Genomic DNA, 23,282 nt, shown 5'->3' with positions numbered 1-23,282 from the left:
CTTCTTCTTCTTCTTCTTCTTCTTCTTCTTCTTCTTCTTCTTCTCTCTTCTTCTTCTTCTTCTTCTTCTTCTTCTTCTTCTTCTTCTTCTTCTTCTTCTTCTTCTTCTTCTTTTCTTCTTCTTCTTCTTCTTCTTCTTCTTCTTCTTCTTCTTCTTCTTCTTCTTCTTCTTCTTCTTCTTCTTCTTCTTCTTCTTCTTCTTCTTCTTCTTCTTCTTCTTCTTCTTCTTCTTCTTCTTCTTCTTCTTCTTCTTTCTTTCTTCTTCTTCTTCTTCTTCTTCTTCTTCTTCTTCTTCTTCTTCTTCTTCTTCTTCTTCTTCTTCTTCTTCTTCTTCTTCTTCTTCTTCTTCTTCTTCTTCTTCTTCTTCTTTCTTCTTCTTCTTCTTCTTCTCTTCTTCTTCTTCTTCTTCTTCTTCTTCTTCTTCTTCTTCTTCTTCTTCTTCTTCTTCTTCTTCTTCTTCTTCTTCTTCTTCTTCTTCTTCTTCTTCTTCTTCTTCTTCTTCTTCTTCTTCTTCTTTTTCTTCTTCTTTCTTCTTCTTCTTCTTCTTCTTCTTCTTCTTCTTCTTCTTCTTCTTCTTCTTCTTCTTCTTCTTCTTCTTCTTCTTCTTCTTCTTCTTCTTCTTCTTCTTCTTCTTCTTCTTCTTCTTCTTCTTCTTAGATACAACCCTAAAGTCCATACTTAGTATCCATATATGTGGCCCATCGCCTCAAACCGGGATCAGTATTATGTCGTGGTAAATTGAACTATACGAACTTTTTGCAATATTGCATTTATTCTCCACTAGAATGAATTGAAACTAACCACATTTCATATTCGTGGCTATAATTCAATTTCCACCATCCAGTTCATCCCGACATAATACCGCCTTGATACTGTGGGTCACATAATCAAAATCAGCCTTCTGGGTGGCTGGATAAAAAGGTTTTGACAAAGCACCTTCGGTGGACTGACCAATCAACGCAGTCTCATGTGGCGTACACGGCCCAATTCGATGGACTCTCCGTCGACACCCACTCACTGGCGTACACGTACAAAACAACTTTTCACAATTATTGCCTATAAAATTTGCACTGTAAATATCATAAACCCAAGACGTCGTTGAAGTGGTATTGTGGACTTTTGTGAACTCCCAAGAATTATCAAATTGGGACTCATTTAATCAATCCGATATCGACACAATGATTGGAAGTTTTATTATGGCCAATTGCTTTGTTTTTAAATAATTTTTTGGGCGTGTTAAACCTCTCCTTACCAACAAGAAGAATATCGTTTCATTCGTTACTATATAGCAGCATTTTTTACTTTAATTGCGATCTCATTTACAGTCTTTGTGTTATGTTTTTCTGAACGAAATTTTACAAAACGGGTGTCTACTTCTTTTGGAATTTAGAAAATAAAAATGAATCGAAGAAAAAAAAAATTATTTGGATAGGAATTTTCTGGCAAAAATTATGAAAATGGCTGGTAAAAGGAGGGTTAACAACCACCATTTATTTATAAGGCTGATATGTCCCTCCCAATCCATAACGTCCATAGTTGATGGATGACGATTTCCTTTGGTCTGGCTAGCCATACACATCCCACGTGTGCCAAAGAAGTAAAACAAAAGACTGGAATGCCAGTAACCTATCGATTCGTTGATCATAAGTTGGTGAAAAATATTAACCTGTTAACGCATTTTGTTGTTGTTGTGATTCTACAATTTCTCAAAGACAACATGGCACAACCACATTGTCCTCTCCTTTCGCACCCATCACTACCGTAAAAATAGTCTTTTTGAGCCATTAGGTCCGTGGAACCGAAGTTTATCACGATTTCTAAAGCATTGCCAGCTACCCTTTGGATAGAACGCTAGTCTATTGAAACGTACTTTCCGCCATATCTAACAGACATCCATTGCTGGGTAGACATGGGTCGGAAAAAAATTTTTCACCCAGGATCGAACTCGGTCCCTTTACATGTGAACCGAGTGCTCATACCAACTGAGCTATCGAGACCTCCAACAATACTATTGTACACTGCAATGATGCCTTTTTAACAGTTTGGCAAGAGCACTTTTACATCGTGTTTCGCGTTCAACTTGTCAAACATTCTAAATACCGCGCCAAAAAAGTCTCGGGTTTAATAATCATTGACAAATGGGGGGGGGGGGGGGGGAGGTGATTTTCATGGATAGAATCATAAAGTAAGTTTTCTAGCCCAACATTTAGAAAGGCGTTTTGTCAATTGACTCTCGAGATCTGTCTAAATAATACTACAATGACTACATCGAATCGAATTAATAAAGACAGAAAAACACAGACACACACACACACACACACGCACACACACACACACACACACACACACACATACACGTGAGTGCTTGCATGCATAAACTATGTAGATATTATGACCAATGTGAACGACAACCTGAGAATTTACTCACCGAATAAAACTACAGCCATGACAAATTAACCAATTAACTGTCGTACTGACGTATCTAAAACTTTGGCCGGAAAACTCATACTTCGCGAAGTCCCAAGTTTGAGAGTTTTTGCCAAGATGGGGGTCATTTAAATCGATCGATATTTGAGGACGAGTTTTCTGGCCAAATGTTTAAATAAGTGTCTTTCCAGAGTACGCCAGTTAACTAGTTAAGGACTCATTCACAAAAACAGAACATGATGTTATTGGTTATAATTTCCAATAATTATCACGAGTTCATATGATATAATAATATGGTGGAATTGTTTTGATTACGAATGTCACACACTTTTATCAAGATTGATCTATTCTAAAGAGAAAAAGTGATGATACTATAATTATGATGAGGGAGGACTGGCCATCCATACTCAAACACTATTTTTCATTTCTAGAAACATTTTGTAATTCAATGAAAACCATTAAAAAATGAAATGAAATAAAATTATTAATTAATATATCCATGCCCTCTCTCTCTCTCTCTCTCTCTCTCTCTCTCTCTCTCTCTCTCTCTCTCTCTCTCTCTCTCTCTCTCTCTCTCTCTCTCTCTCTCCCCAACTCTAGTTAACCGTTGCACTCTAGTCGCCAACGATGCCTCTATCAAAGGCAGCAAAACGTTAAAGTACAGTTAAAATTCTAACCTTCTTCTATCCTCACAAGTCTGTTCCATTCCTATCCCGTTATACTTGTGTAATACACAATCATATAATCGTTATTTCATTTATTATGTCGGGAATGGTTAACAAATATGTGTTTACGAGTGTAAGTTGAATTGCTTCTAAAGTGATTTTTGAACTTGATATTAAATCATACTCATACCGCTCCTTTTTAACCACTTCAATTCAGTCTCGAGGAAGTCTCTCATTGCTACACACATCCATCTGTGATTTCCATGGCTTGAGTTATTAGTCATATCAAAATCGACTTCAAAATAACTTGATATTTGGATAGAAACACTCGTGTGGGAATAACGCATTGAACCATTCATTTCCATGGACACATCAGCAACTTTCCTCTCACTGTACAATAGACAGACAGTCATTTGCATCAACACTTAAAGTTAGAATCAATAACAAAACGCAAATAAACAAGTATGAATAAAACGGCTTCAAAAAAGAACAAATAATAAACACGAACGTTTCGGGCCTAAAACCTTTCTTCAGCCAACCACAAAAAAGAAACAATGAAAACATAAATACATTACTAATAAACCAGGACGACGGCATGTGACGAATATTTCATCTTTTCTGGCCTCGATCTGTTATTTATTTATTTATTTATTTATTTATTTATTTATTTATTTATTTATTTATTTTTTTTTTTTGGTAATTTATTTATGTTTCATTTTTCTTTTGTTGGGCTGAAGAGGGGTTTTAAGCCCGAAACGTTCCATCTTTAGAATTTGTTCTACTTTGAAGCTGTTAATTATATTCTTGTTTTATTACTTTTAACAGTCCACAGCTTCTAACAGCTTAGTATCAAAATAACAAAACGCAATGTTTTCAATACGAGTATTTAAATAGGTAATTATTGCACAAAGATGTTGGATTAATGACATTGAAAATCACTAAGGCTACGTTGTCGATATTCGCTTATATCACATTTTGCCAACACACGATGAACAACAAATCAAATTAATCCGATTTGACAATTAATAAAAGATCTATTTCTTAATTTATCTTAACATCCGCTTATTTCAATAAAGAAATTAACTGAATAGGTCAGTCTTTATCGTTGTTGCTCGAGGACTCTATGCGTTTGCCAGGAGATGTACTTTGTTAGCTACATTTTAACGTTTAGCCCGTCAATATATTCTAGTAACCCACTGGTATGTTATGTTGGTAAAAAGTAAAAGTAAAATTGTTCATCTCTTAAACAAGCATGACTGAAAGTTCAGAAATAAATGAAATAGTTATCATAGATATTATGCAGTAATGGATATTATGGTTGGTAAATACGATGGCACACACTAGTAACTAAACTAAACTTTGTTGGAAAATGATACACTATTATACAACATCAGCCATTGACTTCACACGTTTTCAATACATTCTTTAAACACTCTTTTAGAGACAAACACACACACACACGCACACACACACACACACACACATATATATATATATATATATATAATATGCGTATTCACACACGCGCACACATACACACATGCACACAAACATACATTCATACACACATACGCCGTAACCTGGCGACAACACACATGTTTCACATTTAGGTCAGAAAATAATCACTTCTAATAAATATCATGTCTTAAGCTCGTCGACCCCAGCTTGCCAATTCATGTCTATAACCTGATACTTCAAAGAAGACACGGGTTTTAAAATGTACAAGTTTGGGCCACTTAATCAATGGGAATAGGGAGTGAAAGGATTCTGACCTAAATGTAAACAAATGTGTTGACAGCGCACGGATATACGAAAATTGATCAAATATAAATTTCCTCGATTATATAGGAATGGTCCGATTTTCTGATTTTCGATGTACACACTTACTTTTATTTTTCACATGGTCTCAAGCTAAAGTGATACTCTTTTCCCATCTCTCCTTGACCTTAAAAAGTCCCTCGATTTAGGTGTTGGATTCGTTTTCAAAACGCTTTATGTTAAGGTTTTTGTTCAATGTAAAGGAACATTTTTAAAAAAAATGGGCCAAATCGAAGAAAGGGTGAGGTAATGATTTCAAACCCATGCAATGAGACCGCCCGTTCTCTTGCAGAAGCAGAACTCCATTTTGAGGTTTCCCTGGATGTTTGTCCCCGACTTATGTTTCAGTATATTCAGGATGCATGGTTTGTGAGTCATATCTACTGGTCATTATTTTTGTTTTGGAAGATAGTCAAATAATGTAATGATGTCTTCCATGTGCCATAAAACGTTGAACATGACACTTAACAATGAGGCGTTCATTTTTGCCTTTTGGGGTGTGGTTTTCGCCGGTTATCCATTGCTTTGAATGGCATTTTATTATCTCTGGATCATATTACTGATAGAGCAAGGTTTCATCTATTAAAAAGTTCTTTTGTCACAAACTCTAGGAGAATTTCGCAAAAACTTTTTCTTTTCTCTTTTATTTGTTATAGCTTCCTTTAGACAGAGCTGCATTTCTGGTTTGTGTGCTTTGGTGGGCAGTAAAATAAAACATGAATATCAGTTTTCAATTTTTTCATATAAATCTATGAGAAAATTGATAACCCTTTTCTGAAAGTTTCATGTGAAAATCGAACGATTCCTTCATAGTTAGGGCAATTTATATTTTCTTGATCAAGCCTCGCACAATGCACATTTCAATGCTATGATTTTAACTAATATGAATACGCTCAAATTGGATGAAATAACACACATGCTATGACCCGACGGTATTGCTCGCATTCTTTGATTATCGATATTAACAAAATCTGAGCGATTTCATTCATTAACAACTAACTACAAAATATTATAATAAACATCATTTACAGCTATCAATGTTTGTTCTGTCATCCTCGCCATCCAAGACTCATTATCACATTGGTAGCATCAATGGTAACATCTCATCGTCATCGTTATCGATATCATTATTATACTCATCTATCACTATTTTCTATACTCCGTACATTGGCAGATCGATTTTTTTTTTCGTTTTAACCAGAACACTTTTCCTTCAAATATCAGTCGAGTAAAATGACTCCAAACTTGACAAAAAGTCTAGGATTTGACAAACAGATGCGTCTCTTTTGCCACGTTGTAGGTCATTTAAATCGACGGAATTGGAAGCAAATGTTTACTGCTAGCTAAGAAAGAAAAACACGTCTTTTGTCAGGTTAGGGAATAATAGACATCTTGCAGTGGGTTTCAAACAGTCTGTCTGTGCATCAGTTCTCTCTCACTTTTTCGATGTTATCTCTCAATAATTTGACTTGATCTGAAATTTTGATAAAATCGACAAATATTATTAAATAATATTAAATGAACAAATCAAAAAGTAAAAGAGAAGGAAATAATGAAATTTAATTAACTTTCATTGCAATACTGAAATGGTACAATATTACGTTTAATTGATTTAGTGGCCAGGCTAATTAAAGTTGATTAATTTTAGAGTCATCGTTGGCTCACTGTCACTATCATGGTGTCTCGTCTTGTAACAAGGTTCGAGCGACGCTGAGCGTGGTCACCCAACTGGCAAATGGTGATGATAAAAAGAAATATGATTCTGACTTTAAGTCCATGTGAAAGGCGCTCCACACATGGGTGAGATGGCGAAGAGGATAAGGGTTACTCTTATATCCGGTGATCCCGGGTACGAGCCTTATGTCGGCATCTCCTTTTTTCCCTTAAGTAATAAAGTTAGCTTTTTTTCTGACTTTGCAGCTAAGACTAGGCATCTTTTTCCTGGAAAGACCCTAAGAAAAAAAATCTGCAATAAATGGATAAAGGAATTTTAAAATTCGATTATCCCACTTCACTTAGGTGTGGATGAGTACCTGGCTACAGACAGTGCTAGTCTAAAAAGGACACAGAACAGACGAACTTTACTTTATGAAAAAGAATTTTGATCCCGTGCAGCTTGTTGGAGGGATGAAACTTTATGAAGCGCAATGAGCACGGTGAATCCGTAGAAAAAGGCTTCAGCAATGTTCACATTTATTTTATTCATTTGCATCTTTTGGCTCAATGGTTTTGTTGCAATGGCATAACATTCAGCAATCATTTTAATGAATCAATCATTTGATCGGAGTAATCAATTTAATTATCGACCACCGGCGAGGTAAATAATTAATTGATAAATGGGAGGTAGCAGCAGATCGATTTTGTGAGCATTCGCCATTGTAGCTTTGTATTCTTTCATGTCTTCTACTGAACAATGACACACTACCCCCCTCCTCTTATCTATCTATCTATCTATCTATCTATCTATCTATCTATCTATCTATCTATCTATCTATCTATCTATCTATCTGTTAATATCTCTCTCTCTCTCTCTCTCTCTCTATCTATCTATCTATCTATCTGTTTATCTCTTTCCACACTCTCTCATATATGTATATGTGTGTGCGCGTGTGTGTAAGTGTGTGTGCGAATGTGTAAGTATGTGTGTGAGAGTGAGTGAGTCAGAGAGAGAGAGAGAGAGAGAGAGAGAGAGAGAGAGAGAGAGAGAGAGAGAGAGAGAGAGAGAGAGAGAGAGAGAGTATTGATCAGTTCACCTTTTCGTAAATTTGCTATCGTGGACTGTTTACGCAGAAATTCCAAGCACAGCTCCTTGCTCAGTCCAAACGATCGCATGTTACATGCAAATGTCCTGAGAAGAGGGATGGTTTGAAAAATTAAAAAGATGAAATATAACATGAAGAAGGGGAATAACTTAACAAGATCAGTATCGAACGCGAGTTATAATCAAGATTTACTTTTTACCGTTGTAGTACCATTGTATCCAGCAGTGATTAGGCAGCTGGTTCTGTTAAATCTGGCAGTAAGTACTTTGTGTCAGACTGAGGTTCTATCTTAGAGTTAACAAACGATTACTACAGTCAGTTTAGAGTTCCATATACTGGATTACACTCTGAATATTGTAGTCTTATGGCTCTGAATGAGTCATATCATGAGAATGATATCATCCCCTTGAAGAAATATCAATAATTAAAAAAAACCTAATCAAAACAACAACAACAACAACAACAACAACAACAACAACAACAACAAAACCCAAAATAATATGCTTAAGAATTAGGAAAACACGCTAGAATTACACCCAAAGGCTGAAGAACACTGTTTTAAAAAATAAAGTTCTTACAAGTGCTGAACATTAAATTGTACCGACTTTTATCTTAAAGAATTTTTTAATTACTATTTTTATGAGTTGCGTTTTCAAATAAAATAAAACACGACACGACGACAACGATGATGATGATGATGATAATGATGATGATGATGATAATGATGATGATAAGGATGATGATGATGATGATGATGATGATGATGATGATGATGATGATGATGATTATGATGATGACGACAACGGTTATGATTATGATGATAATGAAGATGATGACGGCGACGACGACGATGATGATGATGATAATGATGATGTTGATGATGATGATGATGATGATGATGATGATGATGATGATGATGATGATGATGATGATGATGATGATGATGATGATGATGATGATGATGATGATGATGATGATGATGATGATGATGATGATGATGATGATGATGATGATGATGATGATGATGATGATGATGATGATGATGAAGTCAATCAAAATCACTCACCCTAATTGTCCAAAGGTTATGTTTTCCTGGAATTGTCTGTCGTCTGTGACAGTCTGATTTTCAGCAGAACTGTTGATAAATACAAAACAAACATAATAAGATCAATTTTAGTCACATATTCTAACATGTTTTTTTCGTGCAACTTGCATTCGCTACTATTGCCTAACACCCATTTCCATTCCGTATTTCACCTGATCGACATCATTGTTATGAAATTCTATACGCCGTTTTAACAATCATAATTACCAACACCACCGCACAACTACATAGTCAGAACATTACCATACCACAGCTTCAGCCCTACACCACTACATCGACATTATATTACAACATGGTAACTAAACCGCCAAACCACAATATTACCTCTGCGCCACAATATCACCACCACACTACTACACCACCACACTACCACATCATGATGTCACCACACCATCTCACCACCTTATCACCAGCACACCACTGCACTACAACATAACCTTTACACCAACACATCGCCACCACATCACCACCACCCCATCGCATCACCACATCACCAGCACACCACTACACCACCACATAACCTATACACGGATACATTGCCACCACATCACTACCACCCCATCGCATCACCACATCACCAGCACACCACTACACCACCACATAACCTATACACGGATATATTGCCACCACATCACCACCACACCATCTCGCCAGCACATCACCAGCATACCACTACACCACCACATAACCTATACACGGATACATTGCCACCACATTACCACCATACCATCTCACCAGCACATCACCAGCATACCACTACACCACCACATAACCTTTACACCAACACATCACCACAACATCACCTCTACACCCGCCGCACCATCACATTGCAACTACATCACCAGATTCACCACAAAACCAACACATTAACAATTATCCATTATTTATCCACCTACACACACACTTTTCCATTTATCAGTCTACAGCAAGGCAACTCGGATTACTGGTCGAAAGGAAATCGACAACTAAATAATATAGTCTTTAAAATGCAAATTTGGAAATAAAAAGAAAGAATGATGAGAATGAAGATGAGAAGAAATAGACAAACGCCATCTCAGATTATATTTGTTCAATAACAATTATAGACGAAATATTCCACACCAAACTGACACAGACTTATAAAACAACTTTCATCAATTTTTCTAGCAAACTTTTACATCATGTTATATTAAGGATGGAGTAAGGTGATTCCTAACTTTCCCAAAAGTCTAAAACCCAAGATTTTGTCACGAATCCTCACAAACGAAGCAGCTGATGAAGTCTTAGGTTTCACAGTCCTTTTAAATTTTGGAGGTGACATGAGTTGAGAAAAAGAAACCTAAATAGCAAAAACGAAAGTGAGAAAAGGGTGGTTTGCAAATTCATTTCAGAAAAGATTTAGCTTTTGGTTTAATTATCATGTATTATTATTGTCTTTAGAATAGCTGTCAGATTATAATAATAAAGTATATATTCCTGTTCCTGTCTCGATACATACAATAACTTTCTAATTGGTGAGTCAAGATTTCTTTCAAATTATACATTCTCGTATCAATGATCTGGTGCCAATTGAAGATCAAATGGTTTCCATTACAGAATGGTAAAACCAACGCATGCTGACCACGGTCTTTTTGCTTTTTGAACAGAAAAATGTTGCTTCTTAAAGTGATAGATTAAAATGTTCTCATCAAGCCGAGCCTAAAAGCCAAGACCACTCATTCCGCATTGCGGAGGTTAATAGGAAAGAAAAGTCGTTGTGTTACACCTTACAGTTTACCGATTCAAAGCTCATTGGAAATGTTATGTAACCAGTCCTTCGGATGACTAATAATGAACCGGCTACATATTGAATCATAGGTGGGATAACTATTTTTCAAAACTATTCACTTATTTATCTATTAATTTATTTTATATATATATATACTTATATGTCTAATTAATTTTGTTAGTTTCCTTCGGTTAATTATTGATTTTATCTGTAGTGATTCGAAATTCTACGCAAATGTATGATTTCATCCTTTGAATTGAAAATATTTTGTTAGCAGGATGAATAGGCCGATACTAAGGATTGCGGGACGTAAAAGAGCGAGGATGGATGATCTCTATTGACGACTAACAGTATTCAGACTAGAAAATAATATGCCATCTCACTGAAACCAGAATATCATTTACAGAAGGTATGTATTATGTCCTCCTGAAGAGTGGTTTAATTTTACACTTCCAATGAGTTAGGAACCAGTTTGTTTTTTTGACACCACACTTTTGTTCCCTATTGGCGAGTTAGCTTTTGAGTTAACGAAGTCTATTCTCAACAAAAAACTAATTATAGCAGAGACGATTGAAATATTGAGTAAGCCCCGATAGTGGGTGAATATTAATTAGAAAATTGAGTGGAGCAAGCATTTGTGTTAAGAATAACAAGAAATGGAAAGAGTAGAAGATTGCCAGGAGACAATAGGAAATAAAAATTTCCCGACGATGGTGATTTGAACCTTGGATCTGATTGGCCCCAAGAGGGACGACGGTCGATGTCATCTACCACTCCAAAAGTAAGTGGTTTCAAGGCGTGTAGTAGATATCTTGAGTCCCTTTCTAGTCATTTTTCTCCTTTTAGAATGGGTATTTTTACGTCGATCTAGGCTGGGATATAGTTGCCGGAAGGGAAACGGTCAAATTAATGTATCTGTCATTGAAAGAGGATATTTTTTTTTTATTCTTCAACACATAATATCTTCTATCGGTGCAAGTGTCAGATAAACTCTGTAAGCGATGTGGACGTAGGTTGCAGTATATCCTATTTGGCAGAATGTAATATTAATATGTCAGGATACGACTTTTGCGAGGCATTTTTGGAATAGACACAATAAATATAATGCATTAATTTATGTAATTGCGTTATTTTTGATTAAACTAGTGCATCTATTCATTTATTATATTTCCCAAAAAATTGCCTAAAGTGGAAATTTCCATTTATTGTATTTTCAAGGAAGTTGGCTAAAGTGGAAATTTCTATTTATTATATTTTCAAGTAAGTTGGCTAAAGTGGAAATTTCCATTTATTATATTTTCAAGGAAGTTGGCTAAAGTGGAAATTTCCAAAGTGTATATCATTACTATTCTATCTTCCTTTTTATGAGACTAATCAAAGTGTTCCCATAGCAGTAAAACACGCCCATGTGACGTCCACAGATCTTACACACTTCTTACACATGTCATCATCATTTGTTTTCATCTACGTCTTCTTCTCCCTTCTCTTTTTCCCATTAGCACTGTTTTATTTTCATTTTATTCTTTCTGTAAATATATCCAAGAAATCTCATCTGTCTTATTCTGATAACCTTGATACTACCTGGGTTTGTGGCGATATGATGAAAGATTCCTTTTTGGTTGGATCAGTTACCTCTATAATTACACGTATACTATGCAATTGGAAAAGCTTTGCAATACGTTATTACAGGATTGTATATATCGTTATCTTGGTGATAATTATTGACTCTAGATATACATTAAATATATTTCTGCCTATTATAGCTTTAAACCATATCTTTTTGTCATACTTTATCGTACTCTGGTCAAACACATTCGCATAGAATAATTTAATTTCAAATACTTAAAATGTGTGATATTATCAAAAGATTAAGATTACCCTCAACTTATCAAAACATTCCTAAATCCTTTACCCGACTATCCGTGCCACTCCTTTGACGTGTGAGATTTCGAAACAAATCGGGAGACATTTAACCTGATCGATATTTCAAAATTAGATATTTGGGGCGAAATGGCCGAGTGGTTAAGAGATTGCATTGTGACCCGGAAGGCCTGGGTTCGAGCCCCTCTGGAGGCACTTTCATTTTTTTTCCTTGGACAAAATTATTTACCCCCAATTTGCTCACTATGGACAACATGTGTGATTCTTGTTGACACCAGACATCTTGTTTGATGGAGTATCTATATTCCTTCATGCGCTGCCTCGAATATGACATATAATGATTCCGTGGCGGAAAGCGGAATTATTTTTAAAAATATGTATTTGAAATCCAAAAGAGGCCAAGTGTGAGGAAATGTGCATTGTCAGAGGAATTCAGAGGACTCACCCCCTCCCTTTCCCCCTTCCCCTGTGCTACACGGCTACAATGGAGAGTACCTGTTCAATTTATCGTGTGGTGCCAGTCTCGTTGGAGTTTTCCTTCATTCCTTTATTTTATCTCTATTCCGTCTACCTATCCCTCCGCCCTGACAAGTTCAACAACAAGTGAATCCCCTCCATCCAGTCTAACTCCTATCCACACCCTTAATGCCATCTACCATACAATTATCTCCAACACAGACCTTAGAGATGACAGGGGAAAAACGCGCTCTCTCTCTCTCTCTCTCTCTCTCTCTCTCTCTCTCTCTCTCTCTCTCTCTTTCTTGCTCCTTCTCTCTCTACTCGTTCTCTCCTCTCTTTCTCTCCTCTTACTACTTCTCTCTCTCTCACTCTCTCTCTCTCTCACTCTCTTGCTCCTTCTCTCTCTCTCTCTCTCTCCTCCCCCCCCCCTCTATCTCTTTCTCTTGCTCCTTCTCTCTCTCCTATTCCTCCTCCTCCTCTCTCTGTTTCTTGCTGATTCTCTCTCTTCCCATATCTTTCTCTCTCCTCTCACCCCCACCTTTCTCTCTCTATCTATCTTTCTCCTCTTTCTGTGATGTAAGTTAAATTACAGTAAATTCAATTCACTCAATTTAATCACCGTTCCCTAACCCTCGTTCTTTCCCAATCGCCCCGAATCTTGGAATCCAACACAAGCACCCAGGACAAAAATTGAATGATTTTCTTAGTCTTTAGCCACATCTATCTATCTATCTATCTATCTATCTATCTATCTATCTATCTATCTATCTATCTATCTATCTATCTATCTATCTATCTATCTATCTATCTATCTATCTATCTATCTATCTATCTTTTTATCTATCTATCTTTTTTTCTATCTATCCATCGATCTATTTATCTATCTATCTATGTATCTATCTATCTATAATCTATCTATCTATCAAGCTGTTTATCTATCTATCTATCTATCTATCTATCTATGTATCCATCCATCTATATATCTATCTATCTTTCTATCCAGCTATCTATCTATCTATCTATCTATCTATCTATCTATCTAACTTACTAACAAACGATGAGTCTATATCACACGACATTCACTATCAGTTCACGATGATTTTATATAACACGATATAGATAGTATGCGCTTGGCTCAGAAGCTCGGAAGTTTCGGACCAACACACAAAACTTTGTGTATCCATGAACGTTTATAGTCGGGTTAATACCGTTCAGTGAGCATTACTCATAAACGCGGATGGCAAAAAACAATAACAAAGACCTGAGTGACGTCATCTTCGAACTATCTATAACTATAAAACTAACGATGAGTTTGAACCACACGCGATTCCCTATAGATAGTATGCAGATGACGTCACTCATGCCTTTGTTATTGTTTTTGCCATCCGCGTTTGTGAGTTGTTCTCACTAAACTATATTAACCAGACTATAAAAGTTCATGGTTGCACAGAGTTTGTGTGTTGGTCCGTTATACTTCCGGATGGCAATGTTGTGAACTCCTTGGCCAAGCGCATTCTATCTACAGATAGTATGCAGATGACGTCACTCAGGCCTTTGTTATTGTTTTTGCTATCCGCGTTTGTGAGTTGTTCTCACTAAACTGTATTAACCAGACTATAAAAATTCACGGTTACACAGAGTTTGTGTGTTGGTCCGTTATACTTCCGGATGGCAATGTTGTGAACTCCTTGGCCAAGCGCATTCTATCTATAAACTAATGATGAGTTTATAGATAGTATGCAGATGACGTCACTCAGGTCTTTGTTATTGTTTTTTGACTCCGCGTTTATGAGTAATGCTCACTGAACTGTATTAACCCGACTATAAACGTTCATGGATACACACAGTTTTGTGTGTTGGTCCGTTATACTTCCGGATGGCAATGTTATGAGCTTCTTAGCCAAGCGCATATATATACTCGCAACTACACGACATTCCCATTCAGTTCACGTTAAGTTCATATAATACAGCATTCCCTATAATATGTTAACGGTAAGTTAATATAACCTAACCATCGTTAACTTATGGCCTGACACAAGAACCTCTAGGACTTATAATTTGACGTCATGTTTTAGGTGTATGTGCATCGTCTAGTGAGTTGTTAGTAGAGCTCAAGGAAACAAGTGATTCCATTGGTTGAACTGTATCTAGAATACAATTCACAATTTGTATTCTTTTGACTTAATTTTTTGGTCAGTGTCAGGCGAGAAGTTAACGATGGCTGCGATATAGATAGCATGCGCTTGGCTAAGAACCTCACAACATTGCCACCCAGCAGTATAACGGACCAACGCACAAAACCATGTGTAACCATGAACTTTTATAGTCTGGTTAATACAGTTTAGTGATAATTACTTATAAACATGGATGGCAAAAAACAATAACAAAGACCAGAGTGACGTCAACTTCGTTCTATCTATAACACGAAATTCCCAATAAACAAACAATGTGTTTATATACCACGACATTCCCTTTAAGCTCACGATGTGTTTATATCATATCACGCCATTCCCTATCTGTTCAAGAACGATTTGAATAACACAACATTCCCTATAGATGTATGCAGATGACGTCACTCAGGCCTTTGTTATTGATTTTGCCATCCGCGTTTGTGAGTTGTTCTCACTAAACTGTATTAACCAGACTATAAAAGTTCATGGTTACACAGAGTTTGTGTGTTGGTCCGTTATACTTCCGGATGGCAATGTTGTGAACTCCTTGGCCAAGCGCATTCTATCTATAGATAGTTCAAAGTTGACGTCACTCAGGTCATTGTTATTGTTTTTTACCATCCGCGTTCATGAGTAATTCTCACTGTATTAACCAGACTATAAACGTTCATGGTCATACACAGTTTTGCGTGTTGGTCCGTTATACTTCCGGATGGCAATGATATGATTTTCTTCGCCAAGCGCATACTATCTATAGATAGAATGCGCTTGGTCAAGGAGTTCACAACATTGCCATCCGGAAGTATAACGGACCAACACACAAACTCTGTGTAACCATGAACTTTTATAGTCGGGTTAATACAGTTTAGTGAGAACAACTCACAAACGCGGATGGCAAAAACAATAACAAAGGCCTGAGTGACGTCATCTGCATACTATCTATAGGTCAACGGGGAGTTTATTTAACACATTTCCTATCAGTTCACGATGAGTTAAGATATCAGCCTATAGATAGTATGCAGATGACGTCACTCAGGCCTTTGTTATTGTTTTTGCCATCCGCGTTTGTGAGTTGTTCTCACTAAACTGTATTAACCAGACTATAAAAGTTCATGGTTACACAGAGTTTGTGTGTTGGTCCGTTATACTTCCGGATGGCAATGTTGTGAACTCCTTGGCCAAGCGCATTCTATCTATAAGTTAAAGATGAGTTTATGTTACACGACTCTCTTCATAAGTTAATGATGAATTAATGTAACACGACATTCTCTATAGATAGAACGCGCTTGGCCAAGGAGTTCACAACATTGCCATCCGGAAGTATAACGGACCAACACACAAACTCTGTGTAACCATGAACTTTTGTAGTCTGGTTAATACAGTTTAGTGAGAACAACTCACAAACACGGATGGCAAAAACAATAACAAAGGCCTGAGTGACGTCATCTGCATACTATCTATAAATTAACGATGTGTTTATATACCACACCAATCCCGATAAATTAGACTCCCAAGATAGTTCGAAGATGACGTCACTCAGGTCTTTGTTATTGTATTTTGCCATCCGCGTTTATGAGTAATGCTCACTGAACTGTATTAACCCGACTATAAACGTTCATGGATACACACAGTTTTGTGTGTTGGTCCGGTATACTTCCGGATGGCTATGTTATGAGCTTCTTATCCAAGCGCATACTATCTATTAGATACAAAACGAGTTTATAAAAGCAATGAAAACCAAGTGAGTCCACATTACAAATAGTTTAGAATCTTCGGGCATGTTTCCGTTCACATGTGATTAGTTCTTCTTCTTCTTCTTCTTCTTCTTCTTCTTCTTCTTCTGCTGCTGCTTCTGCTTCTTCCTACACTTGCTCAATACACACTGTGTTTTGAGCTATTTGGTTTTTCTATTTCACACATTCAATACACTCAACCCCAAGGAGCTCAAAGTGATTATGATTTTCCACGAGCTGTTAGAGTGTATCCAATCAAAGTTGTTTGTTTGCTGGTAGGTTCGTTACAAACCAATGGGAGCGATCTATATTCATGTTTACGTCCATGTTTAAGTCATCAATCCCGTGGTCTGTTGCTGTCCAACAATTGGATATTTCCTCAGAAATATAAACACGCTGCTTTATTTATGAAAGTTGTAAACATACACATGTGTCAAGCTGAACAAAATTACCAATCGTGATGTTAGAAATTTCAAAAACTGTGAACAGTTTTCACTATGTGGGTCACGTTGAGCCCATATTCCAATGTGACAATGACCTCGAGCACATGGAAATGTAATATAGATCGTGCCCGTTAAAGACAGTATTTGTGGTTTTTAACATCGAAGCCCCATTACAGCATTAATTTATACATTCTCCTCATGTTAAGGAGAAAATACAATTTTGGATATCCGTGAACTTATGGGGAAGTCCTATTGTTCTCCGGGGGAAAATAGGATTTAAAGAACAACTTTACATACCTTTACGCTAATAATCATGAACTCACTGGTAATGATTCTAAAGATCAAATTGACCAGCCTTTAGTATGGCTGTATAAAGTAGGCGACAAAAGACAAACATGGGTAAGGTTATTGGATGGGTATGATAAAAGAATTCCTAATGGGCACGATCTATATTAACTTCCCATGTGTTCGAGGTCATTGGTCACATTGCAAAATGTGCTCTAAGTGACCTACATAGTGAAAAGTGTTCAGAGATTTTGAACTATCTAACATTACGATTGGTCATTGTGTTCAGCTTGACACATGGGTATGTTTACAACTTCCATAAACAAACAGCGTGTTTACATTTGTTCAGAAATGTCCAATCGTTGGACTGTAACAAATCACATGATTTATGACTCGGTTGGATGGAAACATGAAAAAAAATCGCTCCCATTCTTCTGTTTGATATTTCGAACTCTCTTTCAATACAACGCTTCCAAAGGTTGCACCGCAGTTGGGAACATGATCGAAAGTCAAAATACAAAAGTTCTAGAATCCTTTGAGAATAAAATAAATTAGCGTCACCCAGCTCTTTGGACCACCAGAGAGATAATCAATTCTCACTTCTTTCTTTCTTTCTTTCTTTCTATCAAACAATAAACGTTAAAAAGGTGACACCATTTTGTCTGGGTGGGGATCTTGACCTCCCATAGCCAATTCAGCTCAGTCAATGGCGAAGCGGTCTGCCGTCTAGCCAAATAATACCGCGTTCGTGTCGCCAGGTTCGTCGGCACGTTCGAGAAAAAAGCAAGCGTCCCTCTACACCTTCGATTCGCGGCCTGCCTATCAGAAAATGCGATATCGGGGATAGCGACCTGACGCACATATTGTCCCTGAATATCGAGAGCCAGAGTATGGCAAAAAATGAGCTTTTGTCAAAGCTACTGGCCGACCATAGCGTAGACATCCTCCTGTTACAGGAGACCCACCTTTACTCAGGCGCGCAATCTTCCCGATTCCAGATCCCAGGCTATACGGTGGTCCAACGGGAGGACACTTCGAGGCTCAAAGGAGGGGTTAGCGTTTACGCTAAAGAGCCATCGAAGGTAAGGGTCATAGAGAGCGTAACGGACAGCAATGGGGTAAACCGAATTTCCGTGGAAATAGGTGGACTATGTTAATATCTACAAACCACCTAGAGCGACTTGGACTACACCACCGGTACCGGTGGTTAGCCATCCTTCCATCTGTCTGGGAGACTTTAATAGCCACCATCACGAATGGAGCTACCGAGACTGCAACGAGGCAGGCAGACAACTCCGCTCATGGATGGACTGTAATGATCTACTCCTAGTGTACGATCCTACAGCCAAGGGTACCTTCAGGGGTACCCGCCATAAGAAGGAGTATACTCCAGACCTCACCCTCGTTACGAAAGGCGCGAACGGTGAACCGCTGCAGGTGAAGCGAACAGTCCTAAGGGACTTTCCGCATAGCCAGCACAGGCCGGTTCTTGTCACAGCGGGGGTGACAATACCGAGGGTGCAGTCTCTCCCACTTTGCAGATGGAACTTCCTGAAGGCTGACTGGGAGGAATTCAGTTCCTATATCGAGCAGGTTTGCCCTGCCATTCCTCCCAAGTCCGAGAATATAACCAGATTTAGCAGGCTACTGGTTAAGAGCGATCAACGTTCTATTCCACGAGGCAAACGGAAATTCTACACCCCTACCTGGACAGCAGAGTCGGAAGAGCTGTACCAAGAGTACCAGCAGTCCCAGTCCCAGGGTAGCCGATAGACTACTTCAGTCTCTGGCAGAGGGAAGGAAGCAACGGTGGCAGGAGACCGTGGAAAGTCTCGACTTTACACACTCCAGCCGCCACGCTTGGCGTCTGATAAAGAAATTGGACCCGGACCGGAATTACGCGAAGGCTGCACCGGAGTGTGAGGCAGACACAATTGCCAAGAACATTTAGAACCGTAGCAAACGGGTCCCTAATCAGGCTTTTGAGCGCGGTGTCCGCAAGGCGTACCGTACAATTTTGGACTCGTTACCTGCGGAGGAGTCGGACTGGACGGCCCCGTTCAGTCCCCGAGAAGTGGGTGCAGCCATTAGCGATGTAAAGAACGGCAAAGCAGCAGGGATAGATGGTGTATATCCCGATATGGTGACGCATCTGAGCCCCAGGGCACGGACCTGGCTAGCAGAGGCAATGTCCGACGTCCTTGCAAAAGGAAAGCTTCCACAAGTGTGGAAGCATGCGAAGATAGTTGCCATCCTGAAGCCCGGGAAACCGGCGAAGGAGGCTGACAGTTACAGACCCATATCTCTACTGAGCTGTCTTTACAAATTGTTGGAGCGTGTTCTATTAAACAGATGGGGGCCGGTCCTAGACGCTGCCCTGCCACCCGAGCAGGCGGGCTTCAGGGAAGGGAGGTGCACAACGGAGACGGTCATTGCCCTTACAGAGCATATTAAGCATGGGTTCGAGAGAAAACAACAAACAGGTGCTGTGTTTATAGACCTATCAGCGGCGTACGATACGGTCTGGTGCGAAGGGTTGATGCTCAAACTAGCAAAAATCATAAGGTGCAAAAAGACCTTGAAGTTTTTCTCTTCGATCTTGGGGGAAAGGCAATTCCACGTCGCGCTTGGAGACGCCACGAGCAAGGTAAGGAAATTGAAGAATGGGGTCCCTCAGGGGTCGGTACTTGCGCCAATGTTGTTTAACGTTTAGTAGGCATCCTTCCATCTCCAGAGACGATGGTTTGCGCCCTGTATGGCTTTAGTCTCATCAGTCCTGTTGAGAGCAACGACGGGTGTGACTCAGCAGATCCATCCTTGCATGGCAGTCTCTACCGCAGTTGTTGCACACGTAGTTTGACTGTGTGTTTGGTATTTGGCCAATGTTGTTTAACGTTGACATTAGCGATATACCAAACACTTCCTCCCTGAGGCTGGGATACGCGGACGACTGGGCACTCGTTACTCAGAGTAAAGTGTGGACCCGTCTCGAGAGCGTACTCAGCGAGGACGTCACCAGACTCAAATCCTACTTCGACAAGTGGTACCTGAAGATGAACACTTCAAAAACCGTGGCCACTGCATTCCACATATGCAGTGCTTGGAACACCCGCAAACTGAATGTCCTAGTCGGGGACCAGCCACTCCCATATGAGCCGCATCCCAAATATTTAGGGGTGACGTTGGATCGCAGCCTTACCTATCGGGTGCATCTCGAAGGGGTTGCCCGGAAGACAGAGAAGCGGAATAGTCTTCTGAGGAAGCTGGCGGGATCGACTTAGGGCGCTGGCCAAGCGCTCCTGAGAACGTCCGCCTAGGCACTATGCTATTCCACCGCGGAGTATCGCGCTCCAGTGTGTGGTAGAAGCAGAAACGTTGAGAAGGTGGATGTAAAACTTCGTAAGTCGATGTACATAGTGTCAGGAACGCTAGCAACAACCCCTAGAGAATGGGGCCCGATAATGGCAGCGACCCAGCCCCCGATGTCCGGAGGGAGACAATTACGGGAAACTGGCTGAGTAAGATCAAAGAGAGAGGGGGAATGGGGATACCCCTCTGATGCGCATAATGGACGGCGCCCCCGTTTCGAGCCGAAATAAGTCCCGGCAACCCTTGTACGCAGAATCCCTGACTACGTCTAGAGCTGCACATACGAGATGGAAGTCGGTTTGGACGAATTCAATCCCTCGTGGGGGCGGGGACGTTACCTCCTCTAAGCTTGGTGAGAAGTTGCCAGACTTTGATACCAGTAAGAGGAGACACTGGGTGACTGCGATTCGGCTTCGGTCGAGGAGCTGCCTCACGGCGAGTGCGCTTCATCGGTGGGGTCTTACTACCTGTCCAACTAGTACTCGCTGTGAATCTGAGACGGCAGAGCATCTAGTCGAACGGTGTGTTCTGACGATGCTACCTGGCGGGTTCGCGAATGCGGACCGGACTTTGCTGATTGGGTCGATCGTCATAACATAGTAGTTGTCATGGTCTCAAGTGAGTAAAGAGCTACTCGACTATGCATAAAGATATATGTAGAATGAGGCCCCAGAATTTACTAGTTACTATAAATGAAAAACAATTAACGATTTGTTTACAATGAAATAAAAATAATGATGAAATTTAATTAAAAGAGATAAACAGTGATCGTGGCAGTTACAAATAGAGATATGAATATTTTACGTAACTTATGATAATATGTCAGGTTCATAAGTTTACGTTTCCAGGCAGTTGATGGGCTTGGATGATCTATTCCTCTGATAACAGGATTGGACTCGTAAAATTCCACTTCCAGGCAATTGGTAAGAAGTTATTGTGTAGTCCTTTGACAGCGGGCTTGGGTTTGATCCTTGAAGATTATACAATCAAAGTTAAAAGCTCCGGCGTCTTAATGGTGTAGATATAATATCTACAAAGTCCCAAAAGATAAAAATCTTCCAGTATATATATAGGAATAGAGCGACTGGCCGTCCGGCATAGATTGTGGAGAGAAAGTGAGTGTCAAATGTTAGACCTATCAGCTTTTATAATAAGTGGCTACGTGACAGAATGTAGAACGAAAAGTATTCACTAATTAGAAATTAATTCGAGGGAAGGCTATAAAAGGAAAGACGATCTAATATTAGAAGGTAAAGTTTATCTAAGCCTACCGAAATATAACTGGAGTGAGATGAATTCAGTTCTTAATAAAATAAAATTTAATAAGATAATTGTGAACAACCTTTACTGTGACACCCCCCACCCACGTTTAAAATATACTCTTTAACCATTATGGGAAAGATAGATTTTACAAACGGAAGTAAATTTACTATCATGATACTCTAGCATTAATCCATTGTTATGATTTGTGCTACAATTAAATTATTTATTAACTAGACATGGAAATGTTTATATTAACGTAGGTATATGAATGGGTGACAATAACAATGAAAGATTGTGATTACAAATCATTGTGATGAACAACATGATGGCAATGTGATTACAAATCATTGTGATAAACAATAGTGATGGCAATGAAGCATGATTTAAGTCGATGATATGAAGGTAATTTACTGAATGAAATGAATGAAAATGTAAATGGAATATTGACATTTCAATTATTAATCATAAATGAGTGAAAATTCATAACAATAATATATAAAGAGAAGATTTCCCAAATCATGAATGGGTATGGTATATATATCCAAACAATACTCAATGTTACATTAAGTTGGGTCATCATGTTTACAAATAAAATTATCGAAATTGTGCGTTCTGATTTGGCATAGTTTGCGAGGTAACTAACAGTATGCATGGGAGGTTAAGTTATACCCTTCTCACGTGTTTATACTAATCGAGAAAGTAGGTCGGCGTGAATATTTTCACAGCCTGGTATGTGAGAGATACTGAAAGTGTAATTTTGCAAAAATAGACTCCACCTTAGTACTCTACTATTATTCGTTTTGTTATTTTTATGTACGTGAGTGGTTTATGGTCCGTTTCGACCACAAACTCTTTTAGCAGTAGATATCTGCTGAATGTCTTTATAGCAAAGACGATGGCCAGTCCTTCACGCTCTATTACAGAGTATCGTGATTCTCTGTCCAATAATTTTCTGCTTGCATATAAGCAAGGCATTAGAGTTCCCTCATGCTCCTGTAATAGTACACCTGCGATGCCCTTATCAGACGCGTCAGTTCTTACAACAAATTCTTTTGATATGTCGGGTAATTTAAGAATTGGTTCTGAACAGAGTAATGCCTTTAATTGGTTAAAGCTATTCTGACACACTTCTGTCCAAACAATTTTGTTCGGTGA

General features: G+C 38.7%; 1 protein-coding gene across 1 annotated transcript in view; it reads right to left on the bottom strand.

The window, feature by feature from the left end:
• Positions 1-555: 555 nt before the first annotated feature.
• The window catches only part of LOC144977248 (uncharacterized), a 127,960-nt gene continuing 105,233 nt past the window's right edge, over positions 556-23,282 (bottom strand). Inside the window, exons 7-9 of the mRNA XM_078922272.1 lie at positions 8,738-8,806; positions 7,663-7,757; positions 556-6,383 (exon numbers count right to left, since the gene is read on the bottom strand). Of these exons, the coding sequence (XP_078778398.1) occupies positions 6,334-6,383; positions 7,663-7,757; positions 8,738-8,806 (214 nt within the window). The 3' untranslated portion in view covers positions 556-6,333. The remainder of the gene's footprint in view (positions 6,384-7,662; positions 7,758-8,737; positions 8,807-23,282) is intronic.

The sequence above is a fragment of the Berghia stephanieae genome, chromosome 7 (genome assembly GCF_034508935.2).
Source record: "Berghia stephanieae isolate SIO BIC M18660-M18661 chromosome 7, UCSD_Bste_1.3, whole genome shotgun sequence".
NCBI lineage: Eukaryota > Metazoa > Mollusca > Gastropoda > Nudibranchia > Aeolidiidae > Berghia > Berghia stephanieae.
The sequence above is the reverse complement of the archived record's forward strand: the minus strand, read 5'-3'. Positions and strand labels throughout refer to the sequence as shown.